This window comes from Arvicola amphibius, chromosome 5 (genome assembly GCF_903992535.2).
Source record: "Arvicola amphibius chromosome 5, mArvAmp1.2, whole genome shotgun sequence".
NCBI classification, from domain to species: Eukaryota; Metazoa; Chordata; class Mammalia; order Rodentia; family Cricetidae; genus Arvicola; species Arvicola amphibius.
In genome coordinates this window covers 66,154,201-66,177,405 of record NC_052051.1, presented here as the reverse complement: position 1 = coordinate 66,177,405, position 23,205 = coordinate 66,154,201, and the positions used below count along the sequence as shown (strand labels likewise).

General features: G+C 36.0%; 1 protein-coding gene across 1 annotated transcript in view; it reads left to right on the top strand.

Moving 5' to 3' along the window:
• Positions 1–23,205, top strand: part of Kif18a (kinesin family member 18A) — a 67,606-nt gene that overhangs the window by 18,982 nt on the left and 25,419 nt on the right. Inside the window, exons 7-13 of the mRNA XM_038331015.1 lie at positions 77–253; positions 1,496–1,570; positions 1,783–1,892; positions 8,045–8,207; positions 12,567–12,731; positions 17,048–17,169; positions 22,370–22,605. Coding sequence (XP_038186943.1) covers positions 77–253; positions 1,496–1,570; positions 1,783–1,892; positions 8,045–8,207; positions 12,567–12,731; positions 17,048–17,169; positions 22,370–22,605 — 1,048 coding nt within the window. The remainder of the gene's footprint in view (positions 1–76; positions 254–1,495; positions 1,571–1,782; positions 1,893–8,044; positions 8,208–12,566; positions 12,732–17,047; positions 17,170–22,369; positions 22,606–23,205) is intronic.

The following is a 23,205-nucleotide window of genomic DNA, read 5'->3' as shown; positions in this document are numbered from 1 at the left end:
TTCCTCTAGTGAAATAATTGTCACTTTTCAGTTCTATGTGGAAAAGGATCTAAGAATTCTTGTTTTGTTCTTTCAGAGAAGGAATCAGCATATTCCTTACCGAAATAGTAAGCTTACTCGCTTGTTGAAGGATTCTCTTGGAGGAAACTGTCAAACTATAATGATAGCTGCTGTTAGTCCTTCCTCTTTATTCTATGACGACACTTACAACACTCTTAAATATGCTAACCGTGCAAAAGACATTAAATCTTCTGTAAGTGCATTTACTTTGTCTTGTGATAATATTGGATATATGTTATTCTTATAACTCTAATTAAAGTCTTAATTATGGTCGTTTTTGTTAATGATTTTGACAGTATGAGTTAGAATTGTCCTGCCTAGTTGCTGAATTTTAACTTAGTCACACCTTTTGTGTCTTGATTACTTATGCAGTAGATGTTATTCGTTCCAGTGGGTGCTAGAGTAGTCTGGTGCCTTTCGTTGGTCTTCCCATCATGACAAGTAGTGTTTGGATAGCACCACAAAGTAATTAGCCAAGAATTTGATATATTTAGATTTATTTTTTATTTAATATAATAAATATTTCTGGAAAATATTGCAATTTATCTGAGCACCTACTAATAATACCTACCTTGGTTTATAACATTCTTTACAAATGAATTTTCACATATATAACATTGTGCTAAATCAAGGAGTCTAACGTAGACTAGTTAGGGAAATGTTCTTTGCCTGAATTTTGGGACAGTTTAAAAAACACGCAAGTAAAAACATACCTACTTTAAAACTACAGAAATTTGGATTAAAAGAGATCTCAGTTAAATTGATATGCTGTCCCCTTGACTACTCCCTTTCTTCTTTAAGTGTCTGAAGATGAGCAGTGGAACACCCTTTGAGAAATGTCCATATACTATTTATATAAAAGGCCAAACTCTATGAGTGTACAAAGATTTTCACACATTTTTTATGTTTCTACTCCAACCAATTGTAGAGTATTCTAGTTTTGTTTTTTATGCTCCACATTACAACTGTGTGGGCTAAAGCTTGAAGCAGTTTAAGTACTTGATTTTTAACTTTCTTAAATAAGAAATTTCTAGAATATTAAAAAACTTTAATTTTTTCCCCACTCATCTATAAATGTGGAGGGAGGCTCATACTGTTGTAGAAAATATGAAAAAGAGTAAAAATCTAGTATGAACTCTAGCATAAAACAGAATTCTGAATTTCTTAAAAGAACAAAGAAAGTAGGCAATTTTATTATATTGTGCATAAATACTTGAGGGTATTTTTTTTAGTAAGCCAATTTGTTTATAATTTCATATACATGCGAACCATACTTTCTTGTCACAGATTGTAAATTATGGTCATAATTAAACATGCTCACATAGTTATGGTTGTCAAAAAGTCAAAATTAGTGGAACCAAATTAATGAGATACAATGCCACTTTATGCTGTGTTTAGCTATGTGATTATAATCATAGTTTATATTTTTTGGCAGTTGAAGAGCAATGTTCTTAATGTCGACAGTCACATATCTCAGTATGTAAAGATCTGTAATGTACAGAAAGCAGAGGTATGTACCGTGTTCTCAGTGATACAGTAATTACCTCCAGTTCTTCCCTTAAGGGATGCTTTATTCCTTACTATCCAAAATTTAATACATTTTCTATTTTAGTGGAAATCTGTTTTACTTACTTTATTATTTATAACTGAACTTTTGCTGCAGCCATGTATGACGGAGACAAATAGTTTGATTTGTATTTTAATTAATGCTTTCTCTGCTAGATTTTAAGGTTGAAAGAAAAACTAAAAGCATATGAACAGAAAGCCTTGACTGACAAAAATGACTGTGAAAAATTAGTACATTCAAACACTCAAGACAAAGAAATTGAAAGGTAAAACTATTAAACCAGCTTTTGAGAAATGTATGGTTATAAAATAAGCCTTACATTAATAATAACCCTTCTTGTTATGTATTATGTATGTATATGTAACGATATACACTCAGTTGAATTCATAAAATTAATTGTCCTTTGTATTTGACACTGTGAAAAGCAGTTATTTGATTCTATAGATATAAAAATCAGAAGAAAAAGCTAGTTTCATCATGTGTGAATTTAGTTTATTTTGAATGGTGCTTTTTCTGCCTTTTGTACTTGTATAGTTTTGTGAAAATAAAATATTTATATTGATTCTATATATATCTAATTCACTTAATTTTAAATTATTGTCTGAGTGAACGTCTTAGTATGTAGAATGATAGAATTTTATTTCCTGTTGAAGGTACCCCACTATCTTTCTTTTACCTCTCAAACTTATATTTCTTGGTCTCTTTTCTCTATGATTCAACTTGTAAACTTGTCATCTTTGATAGAGGATGAAGTCCTTTACATATTATGCTATTGACGGCTGTCATTCTGTTTTTCTCCCTAAAATTTATTTACAGCTTTGTAGATTATGTTGAGTCTAGAGTATTAATTTTCACCTGACCACTAAAGCACTCTTAAAAGTAGGAATTAAAAGAGGTATTGTTTCCTTGATTACAGAGTGTAGTAAGACTTCCCTGTAGTGCTGAGCAGCTGGCTGCATTCCCGCAGCCCTGCTCCCGGCTGCCTGGCTAGCTTATGCCCCGAAATAACAACACACAAATTGTATTCTTTTAAACACTGCTTGGCCCATTAGCTCTAGCCTCTCACATCTTGGTTAGCCCACATTTAGTAATCTGTGTAGCACCACGAGGGGTGGCTTACCGTGAAGATTTTAGCCTGCATCCATCTCGGAGAGGAGAGTCATATCGACTGCTTAAGGCATCTGACTAACTTCCCTCCTTCCCAGCGTTCTGTTCTGTCTACTCCACCCACCTAAGGGCTGGCCTATCAAATGGGCCAAGGCAGTTTCTTTATTAACCAATGAAATCAACAGATAGATAGAAGACACACCTATATCACTTCCTATATTTAAATTATATTGAAATTGTCTGTGTAGGCAGGTAGGTGGGTATACATTAGGAGACAGCTTATTTTTGCCTTCCACTGTAAATTTTAGAGATAGTATTGAGGCCTTTGTGTTTGTCCAGAAAGCACTTTTACCCACTGGGCCATCTCAGTGACCCAGAAGTATTAGGCTCTGTCCTGTATTCTCACACTGTGCTATTTTACAAATATTACATATAATTCTGATCATTATTTCTGTTGGTAACAGAAGTCAATTTTCCATATCTCCTTGTTTTTCCTTCATGGTGAAATTGTTTAATCTCCTGAATGACCCCTTATGAAATTAAACTGTTTTTATTTTATTTGTAATATAAAATTGTAATTCCATGCAAATTTTCTCACCTTAAAAAATACTAAGTATTTCCTTGTTCCTCAATTATTTGTTTGTTTGTTAAGACAGAATTTCTCTGTGTAGTACTGGCTAACCAGAACTTGCTCTGTAGACTAGGCTGGCCTTGAACTCAGAGATCCACCTGCCTCTGTTGTTTAAATAAAAAGGAAAGCTTTAACATAGAAAAATTACATATAACAAAACAGGTATCAAGCAAGAATTACAGTTATAATATTTATATCTACCTTATTTTTTATCATAACTGAGAATAACTGTAGCTATTTTTCAACTCCGTCAAAGACTCCAGTAGGATATAATATTACCTACGTAAACAGGAAGTGCATTGTAAGCAATTTCCAAAACTCTAGAATTGACAGAGACATCCCGCTGCCTGGACAGTCATCTAAAGTTTTTCTGTACCGTTGGGACAAATGTCTTCAGCCTTCAGACCCATAGTATCTAGCAGACTTTTCCACAAAGACAGTTCCATCTATATTGGCAGTTTGTCAGTTACTTTCTTCTGTGTCCTGCAGAATGTCTGGCAGACTTTCATGAAGCAGGAACCCCAAAGGACCGTCTCACCTTTAGGCAAGTTCAGTAGTCATTTCTTTCTCTGTGGGTCCTGCATGTTCAGTTCTTACAGCGTACTATCAATCAGTCCAGGCAAGAGCAGTTTCTTGCCCAAATGGCTAACAAACTCTACAAGGAGTCTCTTCAATGCCAATCATATTCTCGAAGTAGATTGGTGCTGTCAGGAGCAGATGTGTCTCACTGTCATGAAAAGCCTAAATTCTTAAAACATTTTAAATGCCATATTCTGTGTTTCAAAGATTTGAAGATTATCTAACTGAAATATATCTCTATATATGTAGAAAACCTAACATGATTATAAGCTTGACTATTATAGATAATTATCTATTAACCTATATTTATTAGTTATACATTACATTTTTGAATGATCTAGACAAACACAATGCCTTAATTAAGACCAGAAATAACAAATACACAGTATAACAAATTGACCTTTAATTTGTATCAATAAACCAAGATCCATACCAATGCAAATCTCTATAACATATCTCCCTTTAAATGTAAAGAAACATTTATAAACAATATTTGGAAATCTGGGCATAGTTCTCCAAACTGCTTTCTGCTTTTTGTTGGGTGAAATAGTTTTTTGGGAGTGTTCAAAGTTACGCTTCATGTGGTCTTGGTCCATCAAACCACATTAGTCTGGTTCTCATCTTCTGCAGAAACAAAAGCAGAACCTCTTTTCCAAAGCAACAAATCCTTAGACCTAAATTTAGGAATGAAGATACCTTTGAAACATATAGGTTGCTGTAGGTTAGTAGCCCATACAATGAAATGTTTCTCTGTACTTAGCTCCTTCACAGTCAAAGAATTCAAAGAAAGCTCAATAATACATATAATCCAGACTCTGTGTATTTTCCATCTTTATGATTTCTTTATATATTTTATATTTCTTTATGATATCTATGACTATCTGCACTCTGTCTCTTTAAAGACTTTGTTTTATTTTTTTAAACAATTTACCTCTTTTCCAACTTTCTATACTCTTTTTTTTTTCTCTCCCAAGTCTACGTATTTTTATCCAACACTGTGACCAAACTAGAGGTCTTTTTTGTCTGAAGCTGTTTTTATTGCATATCTGTGATCCTGTTCTAACCAGGATGGCATCTTAAAATGCTAAATGCTTCCTAAAACCCTAAGCAGCAGCATTGCTAGCATATTTACGGCCCTGCCTGCTTGCTCCCCCCAGTCCAACATGGAGGAAGTCGGTTCACTGCCTCTAAAATTGACGAGTGGGAGCAAAGCGTCCCCACCACCTCAACTCTGATAACCAGTTGGCCCGTGCTGCTACCAAGTAACATGCAGCACACTGCCCATAAACCCTATTAAATGCTTAGCCTCCTGAAAGAGCCAAAGTTCACTACATGACTTTCTTTTTTCTTGCTACTACTGAATCAGGAAGACCTCTCTTAAAGGAGCTGTGGCATGCTGCCAGTAATATGCTAGCTACCAAGAAGCTGTGCTTAACTTTGTTCTTTTGTGTCTAAAATTACTTTTTAAGCTTTCTCAGGTTTTTATGTAGATGTAGTTACCTATGTTGGTGTGCCAATTTGTTGTAGGAAGCTGCTCCTCTGTTTCCAGCCACTTAGACCTGAAATAATCACTCAGAAACTATATTATTTGCAATACTGTTTGGACAATAACTTAAACATATTGTTAGCTAGCTCTTACTTATAGAATTAACTCATCTCCATTATTTTATATTTTACCATGAAGATAAGGTTCTAACTGATGGCTTGCATCTGTCCCTAGCAGCGGCTCCATGGCTTCTCTTCACTCTGCCTTCTTTCTCCCAGCATTCAGTTTAGTTTTCCCCACCTACCCCTGTTCTGCCTGCTCAGGCTTTAGACAGTTTCTTCACAGCAGACAGACGGGAATCCTATATCATGCCTCTGCCTCCAGAAGGAATTGGGATTAAAGGCGTGCCCTACCATCTCCCAGCCCTCATTTGTTCCTATCAAAGAAAACTTCTACTTTGTTTTAATATTCTAATTAATATTTAATTTTGTTAGTTAAAACATGACGATAGTACTAATACATGTTTCTTGGAAATTAAACTACCAGTTTTCCAAAACTGGAATGATTACTTTTATAAATTTGTTGACATTAACAATGTGTAATTTGCCAGTTAAATTGTAGTCCCAGCTTCATTTCTGAGGCAGAAGGATTGCAGTTTCAAGTTAAGACTGGAAACTTCGGATGATAGGATATTAAAATTGAAAGCTTAGACACAGTTATAGTGATATAACTCATGAAGGAGTGCTTGCCTATGTGGGACCCTAGGTACAGGTTCAGTCCTCAGTACCACAGTACTGGTGGAGGAAGGAGGGTGGACTTATAAATTAGGAAACTTTTTTGAGTTGATGGTTTTAAATCATTCAACTCTCTCTCTCTCTCTCTCTCTCTCTCTCTCTCTCTCTCTCTCTCTCTCTCTCTTTTATTGTTAGTTGTGTCTGAGGGGGTGTCTGTGTGTATATATATGTACACATAAGTGCAGGTGTCCAGGGAAGTCAGAAACATTAGATTCCTCTGGAGCACAAACAGTTGTTATCCATCCTAAATTTTGGTTTCCATAAAACTACAATAACATTTTTGTGCATTTTCTGAAGACTGAAGACAGTGGAAAAATATGCAATATTTTCTGGCTCTGAAAGTTTTATAATGGCAGTATACAAAAGAGTATCATAAAAAGAAAATGCAATTGTTTTTTTATAAACAACAATTGTAAAACTTCTCCTGTGATTATCCCAAGGAAGTGGTATGATATAATTCCCTGTGTCTCACCTAAAAAAATTAATGCAAATTTTGTTTTCTAGTTAATTTAGATGTTCTAAATGATGGAAAATACCAACTACTCATTCTCTTGGGATTTATTCTGTTTTGTTTTTTTTAAGATGCTACGTAGAAACACTTGATAATAATTACTTACTTTCCTTAGTAAGCAGTAAACACCCAGTAAAATGTTTATACCACAGAATTACAAATTTAACAGTATTCAACTCTGTCCTTGAATCAAAAGGTTACAAAAACTAACATACTGTCCTGGGGTATAACCTAAAGATAACTTATCAATTCATTTATTGGCACTAGCATTGGAGTCATAGAGTACTGTGCAATCACAATGTCCGCATGTGCCTCCTATGAAATATTCATCAGCTTAACAAACTGCAGGGCAGTCAATGTACTATGGTTTATCTTCATTCCCAGGAGAGTTTCATTAAGAACTACTGACGTAAATTGGTAGTACCTTTACCACAGATTCTTACAGATATTTCCAATGCCAAAGAACATTTATTTCTAAGTGCACAGACTTGGTTTTATTTTAAAGACTTTGTAATTAGTTTTCTTAGATAATTTTCCCTGTGTCAGATTTTTGATAAGAATGAAATATCGTTGAGCCCAGTGTTCTGTTAGTTAGAAGTTACCAAACTAGGTGTTTCCTCAATTTTTCATAGGATTTATTCAGTTTTGAATCGTTGGCTTCTTGAGTCTAATAAACTCGACAAGTTAGATTCTTTATTTTGCCCTTTGGAGAACGAAACCACAACCTCATTTCTAGGTTTGCCACATTGTTAACTTGGATGTTTTGGGTCCTGTCAGTGTCAGTTGACTTTTTGCCAAGCTGTAGGGGGTACCTAACCGTATGGTGTATTCTCACTATAATAATCTTTGAAGCTAAAACTGGTTCTCTCATTTTCCCTAGGGGGCCATGGACATACCATATGATAATGCCCCCTATTGCTTTTTCTTCACAGTAAGCCAACACCAAATAGCACATGATGCTCTGTTGCTAATAGGGCTGTGAGAATTGTCACAGTAAAAATCCATGTTACCATTCTTTGCATTTTTGCTAAGCTTTAAGACTACATATGATAAAATGTAGCATCTTATTGTCAGAGGCCTTATGACACCTAAATATTTAAATAACATTATTTTCTTTGCAGGAGAAAGAAGCCTACAGTAGTAAAAATTAAAGTTTCTATTCTAAACATTTTTGTGTAGGAGAAAGTTGTTCTCACCTACCTACTATTTATCATTGAATATAGTCTGAATGATATATGTTATTTAAGTAATCTGTATATTAGATAATACAAATTTAATGAAATATAATGGTGTGTTTTATTTTCGGTAGATTTCAAGAAATTCTAAAATGCTTGTTCCAGAATCGAGATGGAATCAGGCAAGAATATCTGAAGTTAGAAATGTTGCTTAGAGAAAATGAACTGAAGTCGTTCTATCAACAACAATGCCATAAGCAAATAGAGATGCTGTGCTCAGAAGACAAAGTAGAAAAGGTACTTCACCACTTCATATCTAAACTTCAGAGAACATGGAAATCTAATTCCTGAAGTTTGATAAGCACCATTTTTTACTCACCCATTTCTGAAAAGTTTAGAAATACTGTGAGAATCAGAGGAAACTCTAAAAAGCAAACTTTTAGTTGCATTTGTTCCTTTTTTGAGAGCATGTAGGTCCTTAGGGACAGAAGCAGCCTGTCCAGTTGTAGGCGACACTTTCCAACTTAGGCCAAGAGGAGAGTTTCTGTTATTATTCAAAAGACCGTACTTTATCACTAATCTTTATTAGGATCTTTTACAAGATCCTAATAAAAATTTAACCAACTTTTAGTATTTTCTACTGTTGTTTCTGCATACAGTGGTGAGCTACTCTCTACTACAGAGACCACTCTTCACGGCCCTACCTTTGATTTGAACCACTAACAATACACTGACTTAAAAACAAGAACCTTCAACTAGAAAGGTCAGAGATCTACACCCCTTCATGCTATGGGAGAAAGGACTGTATGGGGGGGAAAGGGCAAGGGGTAAGAAAAAATTGTCTCGTCTGAAGATTTATTAATGGTGTGCATTCCAAAATGGTTATGGTCCAAGCTTTAGCAAACTATATTTTATTTAGAAAATGCCTAGAGTTGACATATAACATGGCAGCAAACCAGTGCTACTTCTGGGAAACCTAGCAAAAGCCATGCAAAACTACCCTAAGAAATAAACCTTAACATTCAGTGTAGGTAAGAGTCAGCAGACTTAACATATAAGACAGAAAGCCTGAGAATTTAGACACCAGAATAATCCAGTGAAAACTAAAAATGGAGTATTCAAAAAAAGAAGACAAAAAACATTAAAGATAAAGATACTACCAATAAGGAATACCTAAATGTGAGGGTCACAACATGAGGAAAGCAAATGTGATTTTCAGAAATTATTTATTCTTAAAAATCTCATATTATCATACAGTACCAGGCAGTGCTTAGGCGGTATTCTGTGAAGTATTTAATAATCTCCTTTCTAAGCAAGGCCAAGGGCAAGTCATTTTGTCAAAAATAGTACGCAACCATAGGTAGTTTAACCATGGTTTAAACTCTTGTAGGTTAGTGCTAGAATTTATACTTTAGCTCTGCTTTTTTGCATGGTAAATACTACAGAATTCAGTATTTCGAAACTGGAAAACAGGTCTAAGAAATTCAAACCAAGTATAACATAACTAACATGTGGACAGGATGTTCTCAACCCCAGCACCGAACTGACTCCTCCACTTTCAGGATGGACCTTCCTTCCTCAGTGAAACCTACCTGGAAACGTTCTGAGAACTATCACAGATGCTTTTATCTTAGGTCAATGGTTCTCAACATATTGGTCTCAACCCCTTTGGGAGTCAAACGACCCTTCAGAAGGGTCGCTTAAGACCATTTGAAAGCACAGATATTTACATTACAGCTCATAACAGTAGCAAAATTACAGTTATTAAGTAGCAACAAAATTAAATTTTGGTTTGGGTCACCATAACATGAGAGACTATACTAAAGGGGCACAGCACTAGAAAGGTTTTACGCTAATCTAAATCCTGTAAAATTCACAATCAAAACTGTCACACCATAGTAGTGGTGGGCTTTGTATGTTTGTTTGTTTGTTTGTTTATTGCTGTTCCTTTTGCTCAAAGCAATATAGACACCTAAAATTTAAGAATCATGTTTTCTATCTCAAGGCCTGTTGTTTTCTGAACATTTGGTTCATTGAATATATAAAGTTCTCTCGATCTCAATGGAGAAAGGGGCTACCTTTATGTCCTGAAGACCAGTCACCATAAGAAATACATTTGATGAGCATTAGAAGTCAAATCAGAATTGTCGTTTTTGAATTTTCAATTAGATCCATTGTCTTTACGTTCATAGAATACTTCTTGCCCACATTTCTGGAGTCACAATAACATTTGTAAATGTTTAGGCCATGTAGATTAATTTAGCCACTAACTACAAGCAAGGATAACCCCTTTAATTTCGTTTTTCAGAAGATAAATTGACTGAAGATCCATTGAAATTGACTTACCTGAGTTTTCACACTTTCTGAATAACAGAAGAAAGTCAGAATGCCACATTGCCCACTTCCTGCTCTATCACTCCCTAAGCTTCAAGTTTCGGATCCTTTTCTACCATTAAACTTGTCTAATACTTCAAAGACCTTTGTTTATTGCTAGACTTAGTGTATTAGAGATTACTAATGTGATTTACAGAAATATTGGTTTACAGTTCTATGAAGATAATTATTTTCCAAAACAAAAGACAGCTTGTGAGAGCAACAGCATTGTTTTACATCCTTCCAACAATATGCCTGTCTGCACAAAAGTTGTATTCTCTTATCAGCTTCTATGATTTTCTGTAGTGACCTTACACCTCTGTTAGCTCCTGGAAAACTCTTACCCTGAAGTACCATTAGGAATTTAAAAGGCTTGCTGGAGAGGTGGCTCTGTGGATAAGAGCATTTGTTACTCTTGAAAAAGACCTGGGTTCAGTTTATAACACTCATGCAGTGCAGTTTTTGGTGATCTTATGGCCTTCTCTGACCTCTGTCCCCTCCTGGACCGCATATCATGTATGTTCTTACATCTAAGCATACACATTCAAATAAATCAGTCTTTTTATTATTTTGTAAAGAATTAAAATTATTTTGACCTAGTAAATCCCCTGCAAGGACCCAGGCATCTTCACATGAAAACTGTGGGTGCCCATAAGTTCTCCCAAGTTAAAGACCCCTGCAGTGTAGCATTTGTTGTGTTAGCCTTTGTACTCCATCCATCCTCTTTTGGGAGAAGATAAGGATTTTGTTTGTTTAAGCAGCTGCTTTGTTTTGCTATGGTCTTGCCAAGAAAAAAAAAATCATTTATCATATGATTAGAAAAATGGCAATAAAGAACTCAGAACCTTAATGAGAATGACTTTGCTTATCAATCACTTGTAGAAGGAAGCAGCGGGGCTGCGTCCCGCCACCCAGCTGCCAGCTAGCTTTACACCCGAAATAATTACACGGAAACTGTATTCTTTTAAAACACTGCCTGGCCCATAGTTTCAGCCTCTTATTGGCTAATTCTCATATCTTGCTTTAACCCATATTTAGTAATTTATATAGCACCACGAGGGGTGCCTTACCAGGAGAGATCTTAACCTGCGTCCATCTCGGAGAGGAGAAGCATGGAGACTCACTATGGCGACTGCCTGAAGCGTCTCCCCCACTCTACTTCCTTGTTCCCACAATTCTGTTCTGTCTACTCCACCTACCTAATTTTCTGTCTCTTAAAGGGCCAAGGCAGTTTTCTTTATTAATTAACCAATGAAAGAAACATAGACAGATAACTCTCCTCCATCAATCACTATCCCTGTCATTTGACTCTAACCTCCTGTGAGTCTGTCTTTCCTTGAGCATTTTGTTTTTCCATGAAAGGAAATTAAATGAGATGTATAGATATCTAGAATCTGTGGCTTAATCGCAGTCACACTGGCTTAACGCTAAATATTTACAAGCTAATATCATCCACCAAAATGAAAAGGCTCTTATTTGCTTATGTTATCTGCCCGAAAATATTAATAATGATTTAATACCTAAGGAGGACAGGGTCTTTGACTAAGTACGCACAGCTCTGCTCTAATTGTGGATGCCCGTGCTCTACTTCAGAACCAGCTACAATGTTCCTATCTTTGAGGGCTGAGTCTTTCAGGTACACGCATCTTATACAGCAATTATTTAGTTCAGTGTCCATTGGCAAATTACCAAGGCCAAGCTATTCTGACCAATGGCTCATGTGTTAGCATGCATAGCCTTTGTGCTAAAAAAATCAGAAGACCAAATCTGACCAAAAATAGTCATGAAGATGTAAAATATCAAAGACATTCAGAGTATCCATTGTGGTACTCAACCTGACCATGGGCAAGGTAAAGTATTGATATATACCCCGATTCTTTTTTCTCTGTCATTTAGAGCAGGCAAATTAAATCAGCAGAACTTTTTTTTTCTTCGTATCTTTTCAGTTTGGAGACAAGAACAGAGTGTGCATGCTTTTTTTTTTTGAGTAAGGAAATCATGGAATTTATCTAACCTTATATGAACTTTACAAATGTATCATGCAAAAAAAAAGTTATAGCTTTCCATTTGACCACTGCTTTTCTTAAAGCTATAAACTCAAGGTGTAATTTTATTAAATGACTCACAACTGATTTGCTATTTTGCTATGATATTTTAATAGGGAAATAGCAGAAGGCCTTAACATATTGTACTATACCCATATAAGAAAATATGACTTTTTGAGTGTTATACACATCAAATATAAGAATTACATATATTACTAAATACATTATTGTGTTTCAGGCCACTTGCAAACGAGATCACAGACTTGAAAAGTTGAAAACTGTTCGCTGTTTCCTGGAGAAAAAGAAGGAAGAGGTGTTGAAACAGTTTGATGAGAACACTAACTGGCTTCAGCGGGTGGAAGGTGAAATGAGGCTCTTAGGTCAAAACGGTGACCTTCCAGAGGTGCGGATATGTGTATATGTGTGCTCAGATTCAATCTTAAACACTGAGCTCCTGAAATTTCCTGTTTCTTGAGTAAATATTTTGCATATGACAACTGCTGCCTGCCCTGCTTCTCTGGGATTTAATTAATTCATTTTTCTGTTTTAATGACTGTGTCCTTAATTCACTAATACCTTATTGGTTTGTGGTAACTCTTAAGTTAGAATTAAGCAAGTGTCTTAAACTGGTTGAGGCTGCATCATCTAGGCCTCTTATACTTTTCCACTCACAACCTCTTTTCACCTGAGAAAGTTTTCTGTGATCCTGAATGTATAAGTATATAATAGATTTACAGATCAAGAGTTTACACATTATAAATAAAGGAACTTAATTTAAAGTAGTAGTTCTTTTGTAAGTGAGAGTGTGTCTGTATGTCTTTCTGTGTGTGTTTATCATTTATTAAAGACAAAATCAAATTTGAGTAGTGATGAAATAAATGGTCTTGTTAATAGGGCAACTTTTCAGAATTCATCATTTGTTTTTTTTTTTTTTTTTAATGATCTGGAATAGCAAGAATGTTACCTTATTATAATGGAAAGTACAATGTGGCAGAGGTTTACTTAAGGCCATTTTAGAAATGATTGGAAATTATTTCGTGATCACAGCAAGCCAAAAGTCATTTACTGATGTTTTATGAAACTCAATCAACATCTCAAATAGTGGCTGGTAAAAATCAGACATAGCATAGTAAAATCCAAAAATACAGAAATTTGATACTTTAGTAGCTCAGGAGCAAGTCTTTATTTTCTCTAAGTAAGCCATTGTGTTTCTGTAGAATAGAAATCTTTTATGTACAGTAAAAACAGTACAGTTCTTACATTCACTAGTCTTGAATTAGAGCAAGTGTGTTTTCAGGCAGCTTTCATTGACATTAACCAGTGCAGAGTGCTATGTATTAAGGGCCAGTTTCAGTATGAGGGTACACAGCCCGAAACACATCTCCTGTTTACATGTTTGCTATTGAATTAACTTGTGATCCTTGTGTGTTTAAAACCTTTTACTGTGGCTCTATATTCTCAGCACCCATATTCAGGTGCATGCCCCAGGATGGAAGTGCACCCACCAGTTAAGAAGCTGGGAAGTGAATAATTATGTTTTAAACTTATATTCATTTAAAAATTAGGTGAAGTGTTTGTATTTTTAGCATATTGCTTGCCTTTTTCAATGTTGTAATGTTTATAAAGTTAATATCATTTGAGTTACTTGTAGTGAATTTAGTTTTTTAATATGCTCACATATAATCTTTCAGATAATCTAGAATTTTTGTTTCTTGCTTGTTGAGAGGTCTGTGTAGCCTTGGCTGGCTTGGAACTCAGTATTAGGCCCAGGCTGGCCCTGAATTCATAAAGATACACCTGCCTTTGTCTCTCCGGGTCTGATATTAGTGGTGTCTACCCCCAGTCTGCCTATCCCAAAACACTTCTAGCAGTATTTTTGTACACCAGACTATGAGCCATTACTTTTTAGTCCTTTATATATTTCATTATAAATAGCACACAAAAGATAACACTTTCTAGTTCTACCACCTAACTCCTTGTTCTATTTTTGTAAGATGTTTCACAGCTGAAACAATTATCTAGTCATAAGCACTTACTTCTTGTATAAACAAAATGTGAGCTGACTTCACGGAGGGACTTACCCAAGGTCCTGCAACTCATGGAAAACAATACTTTTTTTAAATTTGAAATGAGTGCTGATTTCATTAGATATATACACGTGTGTGTGTTTGTATGTATTTCATTATCTACTTTTTTTTCTCATTTTTTTTATTAAAAATTTCCACCTCCTTCCCTCCTCCTCCTCCTTCCCTCCCCTCCCTTCCACCCATACCCCCACTCTGCCCCTCTCCAAGCCAAAGAGCCATCACGGTTCCCTTCACTATGTTAAGTCCAAGGTCCTCCCAGCTCCCCCTAAGTCCAGGAAGGTGAGCAACCAAACTGACAAGGCTCACAGTGAGCCTGTCCATGCTGTAGAGTTCACGTTCATTGCCTTTGTCCTTGGTTTCTCAGTCCTCCTCCACCGTCAGCCACATTCAGAGAGTCCGGTTTGGTCCCCTGTTCCATCAGTCCCATTCCAACTGGACTTGGTGGTCTCCCATTAGATCTGTCCCACCGTCTCGATGGGTGAACGCACCCCTCACGGTCCTGACTTCCTTGCTCATGATCTCCCTCCTTTTGCTCCTCATCAGGACCTTGGGAGCTCAGTCCGGTGCTCCAATGTGGGGCTCTGTCATTTTCTCCATCCAATGCCAGGTGAAGGTTCTATGGTTTTTAATCATATGTCTTTATCCAGCTGTACCACAGTTGTAATTCAGACTGCCACCCCTCCACTCCTGTTATCATATTTTAACACCTGGCCTTTCTGATTTTCTCTACAACCAAACTAAAAGTTTGAGTGCTAACACCGATAGTATCACTCTTCAGTGCCCTGCTCCTACTATAAGCAATAATGGTTGACCAAACCTGGCACAATCTGGCACCCTGTTTCTCTAACGCTTACTATGCCCTCCCATTATACTCTACTTCAGTGGTTAGCTGGCTTGTACTTCTTGTACTGTGGTCTTCTCTTCAGATGTGGTCATTGGTATACTGAGACAAGAACACACTAAAATTACAGTCTTGCTTTTCCTAAGGCCATCTAGCCAGGATCTATGATGGATTGGGTGGAAGAGTGGTTGCAGAGGATAAGAGCTAAGGAAGAGCTGGGTTTTATGGTTTGGTTGTTTGTTGTATTAGGAAGGCATTTGGGATTCTTTGGAAAACATGTTTACACACGTACTTGATGTTCTAACTGAAAAACTATAAGGAGATCAAGTAAGATGAATTAGTTCAGCTCTTCCACGTTAGTCAAGTAAACTGATCTCCATAAAGGCCATGTATTTGGCTCGAGCTGACATTTGTTTCAAGACTGAGCATATCCCTAAAAATCAAATGACTCATAGGTCAATCCTCTAGACATATCCTGGTTCCATAAAAAGTGTTTTTTTCCAAAATACATGATATATTTCTTGAAGTATAAAGGTGAATTATGTAAATGAATTGTGCTGGCTAGTTTTATGTCAGCTTGATGCAAACTAAAGTCGTTTTAAAAGACAAAACCTCAGTTCAGAAAATGCCCCCACCAGATCGCCTTTGGGCAAACCTATGGTATATTTTCTTGAATCTCAAAGTAACATTTCCTAGTTAACAGTGGTATGTGATGTATTTTATATGTAACAAGCCTGGTAAAGAGACTATATTTCTTTGTCATTAGTAAAACATTAACTCTTTATGTATCCTTTTGGTTTTGAACATAATAAATTTGATAATTATAAAAAGAACCACAACAAAAAAATCGAAATCTGTACCTTAGACAATCTATGTTCAACTGTAGACTAGAAAGGAGTGAAAAAAATTGAAATGGAATACCAGTTTTTTTCCTATAACTCCACGCATAGCTCTGTTTATTAAATTGTAGCTTACCAATCCAAATGTTCCCAGAAATACATTTCATTACACAATTAAAGATGCTAGAACTGCTGGGGTATTTTTTTCTTTGATATCTCTCCATATCCTCTGAGCTGATCCCTTTTTGTATTTAGGATTTAGTGAATTTCAGAAAAAAAGAATAAATTATAAGTGGTAAATTAGAGGGCACCTGACCCTGAACAGAAGAGCATTGGGAAAACTGAAATATTCAAGAGACTTTTTATTCTAAGATGAAGCTTTTAAGAAGATTATAAGGGATGAGAGAGATAATTGTGCAGCAGGCAACTCAGCACTGACCTGTATACAGAACTAAGTAATCATAGTCCATCCTCGGATGAACCTTACCTTCTAGTAGAAGTGCAACTGCACAGTGAATAAATAGCATTCTTATTGGTCAGTACTGTCACGGTGTTGGAAGAGAGAGATGTCCATCTTTAAATGTGGTTCTCAAGGAATGCCTCTTAGTAGTAGCATTGAAGTAAAGACTTCTGGCACAACTGTTTTTTACAGTATTGTAAACAAATTAGATCAACAAAGAAACTGTTGTCATAGTATGCCTTTTTCCAGATGCCTAACATTTATTTTTCTGAAGAAATTTAAACTCTTACTTCGTTGCTAAGTTCTAGGCTATCTAGTTTTATGTTCAGTTGACACAAACTAAACTTATTTAGATAACAAGATTTCTTATTGTCTACAATTTTCAGCATTTTTTACAACTTTAAAAAATCTTGGTGTCCACATGAAATGAGTTATATTAAAATTAGACTTTTTTAAAAAAATCTACAATACATTTTTCATTATTTTTCCTAGGTACTAAGTAAAGATCTCCATTGTCACCACTTTCGGCTCCAGACTAGAGACCTGAAAACACAAACGGGATACATGAAGGCTCTAGCTTGTCTCCAAGAGCGGCAGCACAGTCAGACTGAGGCGTAAGTACATGGCATTGGACAGTCTACCAATCTTAATGCTACAGGAAATCGAAATTTGTCTGAGAAGGGATTCATTAATTTGAATTGTTGGTGAGCATCAGAAAGCACACAGGCAGAAACATTGAGAGAATGTGAAGGATGTGGTTCTTTCCTAATAACTAATTATTTATAGTACTTTGTAGTTTTTCAATGAATTTTCTTTTTTAAGATTTTGGATTTTGTTTTAAAAAAATTAAAACTGCTATTAACACCAATTAGATTAGATAATTTTTTGGTTATTAGTTAATTCCAGAATGATTTTTTTTCTTTTTGGTGGGTTTGCCTTCTCGATCATCTGCCTTCTGCACTCATCCCTTACCCCAGTCTTCAGATGAAGTCTGGGTCCGGCATCCAGTGCCCAGTAGCTGAGTCTGATGTTTGCTTGGGCCAGGAGACATATCCTGTTTGCCAGCCCATCCTTCTGTAGTCACATGAGAAATGCAGCCATAGAAAAATCCATGTACTCAGATCTTATTTGAAGGTGCGTGGTTGATCGGCAGTTATGATTCACCAGACTAGCTTTTATTTATTTATATATATATATATATATATATATATATATATATATATATATTTCAGTTTTAATAAAGGAAAGAAAAGGGAACTTATAAATCCAAGGTTCCAGCTAGGAGCGCAGGAAAACAAAGAGCAGGTGGCCCGCAAGATTTTGTAAGTCAATATTAGCCTAAGGGGGACATGCCTTACAAAACAAGGTTTTTGGCTAGGCTTCCCCTTCGCTTATTAGTATTACTAGCTTTAAGGAGCATCAGGTATCTCAATTATTTTATAATCTTTATTATTTAAATAATTTTCTTTAACAGTTTCACCCATGTGCAAAATGCATGATGACCATTCCATCTGCCCCTTCTCCTATCTCAATGCTGTCTTCTCTCCCTTCTTCCCTGTTTTCTTTCTTTTTGCTTTGTTTTTGGTGTGTGTGTGTGTGTGTGTGTGTGTGTGTGTGTGTGTGTGTTTGTTGCTGTTTGTTTGTTTTTCTCTTTTATTTGGTTTGGTTTGGTTTGTTTTGGTTTGGTTTGTTTTGGTTTGGTGACCGAGCAAGTTTAACCAGACCCACCTATATGATTACCAGTTTGCAGCTATCCATTGAAGTCTCCTGGGCTCAGGAACGGATATACAGCTCAAGACAGTGATTCACCCTTTCCCAGCTTCTATGTTTTTATTAGTAACTCAACAGTAGCCTATAGGGCACCTTGAGCCCTTCTCTCTTCCTCACTTGATTTTTGACAGGGCCAGTCTTGTGTGCCTAATGTTGGTCACCACTGTTATACATTCATGATTTCTGTGGCTGCATCAAATCTGGAGGATGGTATTTGTAGCACTTCACCCTATCTTCCAGCTCCGAGATGCTTTCATGTTCTTTCATAATGATCGTTGAGCCTTGGAAAGGGTGGTGTAAATATGCCTTTTTTAGGGCTGAGCCCTCAGCCATCACTTTTTCTCAGTGTCTTTGCTGGCTGTGAGTCTCCAGATTCATTATTGTTCAAAGCAGAGACTTCTCTGATTAAGGTTAATAGTAGCGCTTTTTCTTTCTTTCTTTCTTTCTTTCTTTCTTTCTTTCTTTCTTTCTTTCTTTCTTTTTATGGATATAAACATAGAAATTTTTAAACAGTTAGATGTAATCAGTTTATTCAACAGTACTGAATTACCCACTTGGCCTTTGACTTCCCTTGTCATAGGTGTTAACCAGGCTTCAGTCACAAGCATGAATTCAGTCCCATGGATTGTGCTTCAAATCTAGTCAGTTGCTTACCCTTTTTCTTTGATAATAGTTTTTTTTATTTATTTTGCATACCCATCCCTCCTCTCCCCATGCCCCGTCCCAACCCACCTTCTTCTTTTGCACAAGTTGCACCACATCTTGTCCACAAAATTGATGGGGTTTTGCTTTGGATTTTGTGCTAATGAGTTCACAGCTGATAAAACCACTGATACCTTTCTCCCTCTACAACATTAATAGCATCCTCCAACACTTACATTCCAGTAAATAAAAAAGAATTCTAAAAGAAACAGAGGATTTTCTGCATACATATGAGCTTCCAAAATGAAGCAAAAATGAAATAAATAATTCAAACAGCAATAACAGTGAATCAGCAATAAAAAGTCTCTCAAATAAAAATCTCACAGGACCAAGTGGTTTTACTACAGATCCTATCAGAGCTTCAAAGAACTAATACCAATGCAATGCAAAATGTTCTATAAATGGAAAATGAAGGAAAGCTTCCAATTGTATTACCCTGGTAACAAAACCCAGAAAAGTACACACATGTTATACACTGTTATGATGCAAAACTTCTTGATGTAATACTGACATACTGAACTTAAAAATTACATCAGAAAGATTATTCATCATGATTAAGTTAGCTTCATTTCAGAGATTCAGGATTTCTGCATATATAAATCAACAAATACGATACATCACAAAAATGGACAGAAATCACAGGGTTATCTTCAGAGACACAGAAAAGGCCTTTGACAAAATCCTATGTCCCTTCATAGCATAAATCCAAAGAGACTAAAGATGCACAGAGCACACCTCAGCACAATAAAGGCTATATTTCACAGACCTGTAGCCAGCATTGGACTAAATGAAAGAAAGCTCACATCATTCTCGCTAAGATTAGAAATAAGACAAGGGAGCCCATTCTTTTCACTTACACTAATTACAGTGCTTGAAACCTGAGCTAGGACATTAAAACAGGATGGAGTGCCAGCTGGTGGTGGTATACAACTTTAATCCCAGCACTTGGGAGGCAGAGGCAGGCAAATCTCTGAGATCAAGGCCAGCCTGGTCTACATAGTGAGTTCCAAGACAGCAGGACTTTTTCACAAGAAACCCCTGTCTGGAGGGAGGGGAGTTGACACAGGAGTGGAGGTGATTAACAATAAGTCAAAGTTTCCCTAGTTAAAGATGATACGATTCTGTAATTAAGAGAACTTAATGGCTTCACTAAAACCTCTTACAACTGCCCAATGCTTTGTGAATAGTGAGGTGCAAAATGAACACAGTGATACCGCAACCTTCCTGTAACTCCATTGGCAGATTTACTGAACCACCAATCAGGGAAACAGTTCCATTCACAATAACATTAAACAATAAATAAATAAATGCCTAGGAGTAAACCTAACTATGCAAACAAAGGAGCTCTACAATGAAAAATTTTAAAACACTGCAGAGAATAAAAATAGTGCCCTTGTTTGTTAACTGGAAGATATAATTCTGTGAAAATGACCAGAGTGTTTCCATTTTTATGTGTTCTTATAGTCACTGTACAACTCACTAGTAGAACTTTGTTATCAATTTTTTAACTATGGTTTTCCTTAAAAGTGTGGATTAATCTCTTGTCATCTTTTATAAATCAGTTACAGTGTGTTGGGTAGGCATTGCTTTGAGGTTATATAAAAATGAGAGGTTCATGTCTCTACGGGCTTTCATTCAAAAATCCCAATTGCGTTCCACAGGTATTCTCAAATTACCTGGGATTAATTTTTCTATCCTTTTGATTTAAAGTAAGCTATTATCAAGATGAAGAAAAACAATATATTATAAACGGGGGTCCACAGTCATCACAGCAAATCACCGTCACTTGCTATCAAGTGGTATGTGGGAGCTTAGGCTTTCAGAGACATGATCGTTTATTTTAACCCCACTGTGCTCTTATATCAGACACAGATTGAGATGCCTTTATAAGCTTTACCTTAATAAGGAAATAATGAGATAAAATTGATTCAACTGATTTTAACAACTACTTAACCAAATCATCTCCAAAGCAATGTGACATTGTAGAACCTGAATAAGTTTTTTGACTCAATCTTGAATTCTGCTTATGATAGCGATAGACCCTTGTAGAAACTATGTAGCATTGCTAAGCCTTAGATTTCTCATTCATAAAAATAAATTACTATATAAACATAACATGGTACTTGAGTTCTTAAAACCTTTCCCAGGTTTATTTACTAGTGTCCATGAGATTGATATAGTTATACTCAAAGCTATGAGTTAGTTTAGAAAACAATACAAAATAAAACCAGCAAAATGGAAAGGTGTATAGGATAGTTCGGAAGAAATTAGACAAATAAAATTTCAAGAATCTTGTTAAGTGCCGACATGGTGGCATTTGCCTTTAACTCTAGCATGCAGAGGCAGAAGCAGGATTCCTATAAATTTGCAAACCCCCTGGTCTGTGTGGTAACAGTGAGATTCTAACTTCAGAAAGGAGAAATCTTGTATAGTGAGACACAGTATATACTTAATTTCAGCAAAAAGCTATGACATCACATCACATTGGAAATTGGGTTCTGTCAGAGTGCCTCAGGGTTTTATTGGGGTGATTTATGTGACAGATAAAAATGTCAGACTTTCCAAAAGAAAGTAGGCAATCCCAGTAATGTCTGTTGCTTAAACACACATTTTAAATATAGTGAAACACTTGTCATTTCCAATCTGCAAATTATGAAATATTCCTAACATCAAAAGCGGAGCTTTCACAGCACTTTCAAACCTAGTAATCTTACTCTGCACAATACAGTTGCCGAAAGTACAGGATGTAAGTCTGTCCTGCTGTAGCTGACCTCCTCTCCTCAGATCCGCAGTCCCTTTCCAACACTCGCTGCTCAAACTTGTTCACTTTCTATCTTCTGTGTAGTTGCTAGACTGCATCGTGTATTCCCTATACCACAATGTCCATAAGTTTGATATTGATGCAATGCCTATCAAGAAGCCTGTAGGTGAGTCGTGATCAAAAAAGTGGCAGAGAGAACTTGAGGACTTGTAAGATGGCAGTGTTCCAGCCAGGTATATCCCTCAGGGTCACACAGACGCTACTGAGACTACTAATGGAGCCTTGTTTTCCTGATTCCCATCCAGGAGTCTCTTTATACTGAATGTATTAAGTATATGTTGAGCTGTTTGGGTGAAATCACATTTTTTTACAAAGCAAATTTAAATTATGAAAAGATTTTAATATTGATGTTTACCTGGGTACTAAGGGAAAGAAAGAGATAGTCTTAGGAAAGGACAATTTGACCTCACCTATACTGGTTCAGGCTTCACTAGAGAATTTGCCTGTTGTGCAAAAGAACAGTAATAGTGTCTTTACAACTTTGTGTTTCCTTCTTTTTTCTTGTCATCTTCTCTTCGTAGAGTGTTGAATGCTTTACTTCCAGCCTTAAGGAAAAAGTATTGCATGATGAAAGAAGCTGATCCGTCAACGGCTGCTTTTGACTCTGACTTGGAAGATGTTGAGCGTTTGGTTGAGAGGAAGAAGGTGGTGGTCTGGGCTGACCAAACCACGGGACATTCAAACCAAAGTAATCTTCCAGGGATTTCCCTGCTTATGACCTTCCCACAGCTTGGACCCATTCAGTCTATTCCTTGTTGTAAGTACAACTTTTTTTTTTACTTAATTCATGGTAGCATTATTTCTGAGGAGACTGTTTATATTCCAGTCTACAGAACAGTTGGTTTCTTTTCAGGAGATTTAGTTATTTGATGACCACTATCAAAGAAACTAGCTTCTAAGTAATTTTAATTAACAAGAATCTCTCAGTCCCTACAAGCATGTATATACTGATGTTCTGAATAACTAACAGTCTCATTTAATTCTCTTTTCTTATTTAAATTTAACTTCAACTAAAGACCAAAGCTTATAATAAATAATATTATATTCTATAATCTAACCTTAAAATCAATACTATAGAATTTAATATTTTTCTTTTGACATATTAGTTTTCTCTCATTTTTCTAACAAATTGTGCCTAAGATATTTTCATTACAAAACTAGCCTAAAATCTTGGTTTAAAATGACACTTTTTAGCAATGTAGAATAACAAGCAGAATGCTCTGTCGTTGAGATAGCCTATATTACCAATTTTGTCATCTTTATATGTTCTCTATCACTTGTACATTCTGTCTTCCCTTGAGCTCTCTGGGTTTGTTACTCAAATATGTTTTTATTGGGTAAGCCTAGCAGTTTGTTA